The sequence below is a fragment of the Erigeron canadensis genome, chromosome 8 (genome assembly GCF_010389155.1).
Source record: "Erigeron canadensis isolate Cc75 chromosome 8, C_canadensis_v1, whole genome shotgun sequence".
Classification (NCBI taxonomy): domain Eukaryota; kingdom Viridiplantae; phylum Streptophyta; class Magnoliopsida; order Asterales; family Asteraceae; genus Erigeron; species Erigeron canadensis.
The window spans coordinates 9,528,366-9,535,818 of record NC_057768.1 but is presented as its reverse complement, the minus strand read 5'-3'; the positions used below and the strand labels follow the sequence as shown (position 1 = coordinate 9,535,818).

Below are 7,453 nucleotides of genomic sequence, written 5' to 3'. Positions count from 1 at the left end.
TCAAAAGGAAACCCATCGGTTGCCCAACATTAAACAACCAACCACATTATCAATACAAGTCATTATTATCTAAACATAAAGCAAATTTCTAAAGCGAGCAACCACTATAGGTAAACTATAGCCAGCTTCAAGATCATTTACCCATGCCTCACATCTTCTCAACATTTACCTGCTCACTATTGTTAGACCTGAGGGCACAACACATTTTAAAAGAGCAAGTGTTAGCTAATGAATTAGCTAAGCAAGATAACAGATAGTTATAAAACTTCTGTCCATTTAAAACATTATAAAAAGTCATATTAAGTCGTTAAGGCACATGTCATCAAACATATCATCTCACATACATATCATAGCATCAACATCAAACGTTACGGTTGTACATCATTGTCGTTAAGGATTGACAAGCCAATCCCAGAGTAATTCGTATGTTCAAGACAAGTGGGGCGGGTCAGACCTCCCGTATTACTCTTCACATCTTTGTCCATGTTGCAAGGAGTCACCCAAGCAACCACATCTACGCACTTAGCCGGGAAAGGGCAAGTACGGGTTAAGCTTAACACTTTCATCTAAGATTACGATTTCGATTTCACATCTCATATAGTTTAGGTGTTCATATTACCTAAACATTATCACATATACATCTTAACGTTTGGGCCCTTAAACGTGCACGTGTCATGGCAACTTAATAAGTCTAGTGAACTAGATGAACAAGCCACGTAGTCATGCACATTTTACATATCATCAACCTATAATATATTTCAGTTCATCTCAAGACATTACATAGCATTTCATAGCATATCATTACATCGCATACATTGTTACATCATGTACATCATCATATATCACTGCATATCGTATATCATTACAACATTGCATATCATTTACCATCTTAGATCGTACATCATTTCATATCATCTTTCGTATCACATTATATATATATATATATCATTTCATATCATATCATCTATCATGTCATGTATCGTTGCAAATCATCTATTATCTCATGTCATATATCTTTTCATATCATATCATTTATGGGTTAATTACACGGATGGTACCTGAGTTGTGTTCGAATTTGCATTTTTCATACCTCAAAGAATTTAATTACGCGAGACATACCCAGAGTTGGCAAAAATGCACACCCACCATACCTCCGGCTAACGGACTCAAACGGATCGTTAATTTTAGACACGTGCTGATCATGTGCGAGGGTATAAACGTAATTGACCACCCAGGTACCTGCGTCCTTTGTTTTTTTCCTCTTTTTATACCCAATAAACCTAAAATATATTCATTTCATACCTAATCTTAAAAAAAAACCCCTAAAAATTGCTCCCTCTCTTTTCCATCTCCATGCCGGGCTCCGGTTAGGTAATCCGGCCAAATGATGCCGACGATTATGATCTTGCTACATTATATGGTAAGAAACCCAGATTTAGTTTTGTTTTTTTTTTTTCTCTGAACCCTAATTAGTAAAAATAATTATTAATACTTTTAATTATTTTTTCAGAGGGGAAACCTACAATGCTGTCGTTGAAATTTTATCATGGGGGTCAAATGAAAGTTGAAGATGGTCGAACCTTTTATGTTGGTAAGAAAACTTATATTGACCACGTGGACTGCAAAACTTTTTCATTGCTTGAACTGCAACCTATTATGACACAATTAGGTTACACTGAAGCTAGTATTAAGTCTTTTGAATTTGGGAGGCCTTACTGTTCTTATCAGTTAGGAGCCATTTCGGTTTCTACTGATGAAGATGTAGACAAGTTGTTTATGTACACTAATGGTGCTTCTAAATTCCTGAATGTATATGTTGAGCATAACCTTGATGCACTTAGGTCACCTAAAATGACTAAGCGTACTGCCAGGAAATCTGTAAGGGCCATTAACAAGGATTTAGCTAGGAAATTATTCACTGAGGGTAATGTGGAAACCACTGAAGGTAATGGGGAAACCACTAATAATGTTGTGAATGATGTTCAAGATAATATGGAAACCACTGATAATGTTGTGAATGATTTTGATGATAATAATGAAACAACTGATTATGTTGAGCTTAATGAAGAGCAAGATAAACTAGATGATGTGGTGGAATTGGTAGACAAGGATAATGTTGTGAATGATGTTCAAGTTGACATGGGTGATTATTCACTAAATTTTGATAACCAGATGAACAATGCCTTAAACATGTTGAATAATCAGATCAATAATGGTGAGGATGATGAGTTAGAAGTGATTGACAATGACTACTTTTATAGTGGAAGTGATTCTGGTGGTGATGAGAAAGAGAGAATGGAGGCTAGGAGGTTGAGGAAGTTTAGAAAGCAGCAACAGACAAGTGCTGCAGATAATGCTCCTTTCTATTTAACTCAAACATTTGGGGATTCTTCAAAAGTTAAACAATTATTAAGGAATTATGCAGTTGAAAGTAGAAGGAAAATTAAGTTGATATTCAATGATCAAAGGAGGGTAAGGGCAATATGTGAAGGAGTTGTACCGTCTGCAACTTTTGGGCCTAATGAAGTTGGGCCTACTGATAAAGGGAAAAGGGCTATTGGGCCTACTGAAGTTGGGCCTACTGATAAAGGGAAAAGGCCTGTTGATCCATGTGACCAAGAAAACCTTAAGGCATCCACTTGCAATAAACAAGTGTGTCCTTAGGTGTTGTATTGCAGTAAATTACCAGACCAAAAAACATGGATGGTCAAGACTTTCAAGAAGATACACACATGTTTACAATCCAGGGAGATAAAGGCATGTACATCAACTTATATGGCAAGACAGATTAGAGAGCAAAGAAGTAGAAATCCAGGGATCCCAACCAAGGCATTGCAAGAAGAATTAGAACAAAAGTTGCAGATTTCAGTTTATTGGATGAAAGCATTTAGAGCAAAAACCCAAGCAAGCACTGATAACAAAGGGGACTTCCATACACAGTTTTCATTACTTAGGGATTACTGTGAGGAGTTGAAGCTTCAAAACCCAGGTACAACTATTAAAATAGAGGTTGAAAGATCATGTAATCCTGAAGCCACAACTAGACAATTCAAGAGGATATATGTTTGTATTGGTGCACTGAAGGAGGGATGGAAGGAATGCATGAGGGATTTGATTGGATTAGATGGTGCATTCATGAGAGGGCCTTACCCTGGTCAAGTTTTGACTGCTGTAGGGGTTGACTCAAACAATGGAATCTATCCAGTGGCATTTGCAGTGGTTGAAGCTGAAACCAGAGACTCTTGGACATGGTTTCTTGAATGTCTTGGCCTAGATTTGGAGTTAGAGTCCCATTACAACTTTACTTTCATATCAGACAGACAAAAGGTACATTTATGTATGTATAATTCATATAATTTCACAATCTGTTAAATACATTTAAGTATAACACTGTTATTAAGTATAATTTCAATTTAAGTATAGATTCCATTGTTTGAGTCAATTTGTGTTATCAAGTATAATTTTATGCTAATTTAAGTAAAAATGCATATAATGTTGTAAATGCAGGGTCTTATCCAAGCTATTGGCAATGTGTTCCCTTCTGCTGAACACAGGTATTGTGTCAAGCACATACATGAAAACATGAAACACCATTGGAGAGGTAAACTTTACAAGGATATTTTCTGGAGGTGTGCAACTGCAACCACAGTACCAGGTTTTAAAGCAACCATGGCACAGATGAAAAGGCTTAATGTGGATGCATATAATTGGTTAAGAAAAATTGATCCACAACACTGGTCAAGGTCACATTTCTCAGGTAGGTGCAAGTCTGACATGCTTCTGAATAATTTGTGTGAGTGTTTAAATGGTCAAATAGTTCTAGCTAGAGAGAAGCCCATCATAGGATGTCTTGATTTCATTAGAGGGTATTTAATGAAAAGAATTGTCTTAATCCAAAAGGTAATTGATAAGTCTAAAGGTCCATTGACCCCAGCTGCAATGGACCTAATGAAGGTCATAGAAAAGGAAGCCAATGAGTGTAAGGTGACTTGGAATGGTGGTGTGAAATACCAGGTCAATGCTCCATGGAGTGACCAACACATTGTAGACACTGATCAAATGAGTTGCACTTGTAGAAAATGGGAATTGAGTGGGCTTCCTTGTAAGCATGCTTATGCAGTCAATTGGGACATGAATAAATTTGGCAGAAAAGTGGGTAAAATTGAAAGTTGGGCTCATAGGTGTTACTGGTTAGACACATGGATGGAAGCATACAGTTTCAAAGTCAACCCAGTGACTGGTACAACCACTTGGCCAAAATCAACTTGCCCAATAGGATTGACTCCTCCAATACACCACACTCCAGTAGGCAGGCCAAAAAAGAAGAGGAAGAGAGGTTTATATGAGGATGAGCCATTATCAAAAGAGGGTAAGTTGTCAAGGAAGATTCATTTTGGCAGATGCACCCAATGTGGCAACAAAGGTCACAATGCTAGAACATGTAAAGGTCAACCAGGGGTAACCAATGCAGGTGTGAACAACAACAATCAACAAGCTAGGAGTGAAGCAGGTGTCAATTTGTGTTATTAAATATAATTTTAAGCTACTTTAAGTATAATATCAATTTCATTATAATTTTATGTTAATTTAAGTAAAAATGCATATAATGTTGTAAATGAAGCAGGTGCCAATGAACCTATGGGAAGTCAAGCAGGTGCAAGTCATCATGTGGGAACTCAAGCAAGTGCTAGTCAAGGTGTTGGAAGCCAAGCAGGTGCCACTCAAGGTGTTGGAAGTCAAGCAGGTGCAAGTCAAGGTGTTGGAAGTCAAGCAAGTGCCAATCAAGGTGTTGGAAGTCAAGCAGGTGCAAGTCATCATGTGGGAACTCAAGCAGGTGCAAGTCAAACTATGGGTAGTCAAGCATTTAGGAGTCAAGGTGTTCGAAGTCAACCAAATGGCAGTCAAGCAAGAAAAAGTCAAGCAGGTGGCAGTCAAGCAACAAAAAGTCAAGCAGGTGGTAGTCAGACAGGTGGCAGTGAATCTGGTGGGAAGAGGCTTGTTAAGAAGGTGAGAAGCAAGAGTGCTAGAATTGCAAGACAAAAGCTTGCTGCAGTTGTGCCTGGACCAGGATTGCACCAAGATGATGCTTTAGTAATTGAGTGGTATTGTGTGTCTTGAAACTTTTATCTACTTAAGACTCTATTTTAATGTTGGTTTTTGTATCCTATTTTGATGTAACCTGAATTTGTTAAGACTTCGAATTATGGCGTGTAATGCAATGTAACTTTGAACTTATGCTGCTTAATCTGCTCTTTTGGTTAATCTGCTACTTTTGTTAATAACTCAAACATATATTCTGCTATTTTGTTAATAATTCAAACATATATTCTGCTATTTTGTTAATACAACAAACTTATATTCCAATGCTAATTCATACTTCATTACAGTTGTTACCAATTTCACAAAATACAACCATACCCAAATACATTGTCAAGTGGAACTATTTAACACAAGGATAACAAAAACGAAAAAAATCCAACTCATAACCAAAAACATCTTTAATCTCAAGAGTGGCTGATGATGTGGCCAACCCTTCACCCTCTTTAGAAGGAGAAGAAGAATGAATAGACTTGGAGGAGTTTGAGGGTTCAGAAGCATGTGTACACGAGTCCCTCTGATTGACAGATTGAGTGTCAGACTCAGATCTCGTCGAAGAAGGGACAACTTCCTCACTTTCCTCTTGTTCCCTTGCCTTGCCCTACAATAAGTAAGGTAGGTCTGCATAGCTGGAGTCAGACCCTGCGCAGTTACCTTAGGACTATTGAAAATGTTATTATTTATGGCCTTGCATTCCATAGTCTGACCAGTTGCCAGACTGAAATCATTATCAAGAATGGCTTCAATAATGAGTGCAAGAATCCTACCATAAGGTATGTAAAGACTCTTATTGTTGACTCGGCCAACTAAGTCCTTAAAAATTACAACAGCAAAATCTATTCTGGTCATAGTGACCATTGCATGAAAAAATTGCAACTCTAAGGCATTAGGTTGGTCAAAGCTGCATGCCTTCACTTGTAAAGATTTTGAAATTGTGCTCAAAAAATAGTTCCATATACCAGTTAAGTGTTTGATTTTTACAACTGAAGCCAGTATAACCAACATCTTGCAAAACAATTTTGGCTTCAGTGTGAGACACAATACTTTCATAAATATCATTTGGCATATATGATAACTCAAACGCATACCTAATCCTCTGTAAAGAAATATATACCTTTCTCTCACCATTGAGGATAGTGCCAAAGATTGCAGGATCTCCTTTCTTGTTCTGACCAACATAACAACTTGCCTAAAAATCACAAAGAAGGTCTTTCCTTTCTTGTTCTGACCAACATAACAACTTGCCTAAAAATCACAAAGAAGGTCTTTGAACACCACATCTGGCTTTTCAATCAATATCTTGCCAAAAGAATGATGCCATAAAAAGGCAACTATATCATCATATCCTTCTACCCAAGAAGGAGGATGAACATTGACAAAGACGAGATTGATGATCTTGATTTTACCAGTATCAAGATCAGTCGAAACAACAACTACCTTATTTCGCGCCACATAGGATGAAAGTTTATTTGAGCTTATTGGAGCTGGGTATAGGACATTAGATTCAGTTGAAGAATCTGATTTAGAATTAGTAGCAGAAGGAGGAGAAGCAGATGATGAAGACATTGTACTAAATAAAGAATTTGAAAAAGTTTTGGACAATTTTGATAGAACAGTATATAGATTAGAGATCGAAAATAGATATGAAAGTGATTAGGGAATTTAGGTTAAGAATGAATATATATACTTTGTTATAATATATATTATTCAAAATTAACTGTTTGAAATTTGGAGAGAGAAAGATTTTGATTGGTGGAGAGACATGTAGTAGGGGTACTTTTTGAAGTAAAAGTCGTTGCCACCACACGTGTCACTCACCAATTTGTTAGAAAATGGATAAATAAGTAAACTTAATAAAATAAAGAAAATAATAAAATGCACTGAGATATTTAATAACAAACATAACCACTAAGCCGGGTCAGACTTACATCCGGTCATATGCTTCGATCACCCACTGTCCAAGTGCCAGGAATGTGCATCATGATAGCCCAGGTCTGACTCAGATTGCAAAACAGAACTTGGACTCTTATCAAATTTGGATACCCATTGTTGCTTGATCTGACCTTTGCCAGATTTGAAATTCTTTCTAGCAACATTTAGAGTTTCCTTTTTAGCAAAACCTTTGCCTATTCCAGATTTCTTACATTCAGCTCTTAATTTACTTTGATCAACAATTTTAGGATCAGACACATTTTCATGTAAATTAACATTTGAAAAAACTTCACCAGTTCTGGACTCAACATATTTAGTAATCAATTTGTGTAAGTCCACCTAACAAGATGTACAAAAGATCAAGATATAACAAGATATAAGGTTAGACGATAATAATCACAAGTTATATTAGGAAACCCGACTG

At 36.8% G+C, this 7,453-nt stretch overlaps 1 protein-coding gene across 1 annotated transcript; it reads left to right on the top strand.

The window, feature by feature from the left end:
* Positions 1-2,775: 2,775 nt before the first annotated feature.
* On the top strand, positions 2,776-4,530 carry LOC122610227. Its single transcript, XM_043783220.1, has 2 exons — positions 2,776-3,327; positions 3,508-4,530. Exons 1-2 carry the CDS (start codon positions 2,776-2,778, stop codon positions 4,528-4,530), a joined length of 1,575 nt encoding a protein of 524 aa, XP_043639155.1.
* Positions 4,531-7,453: the final 2,923 nt, after the last annotated feature.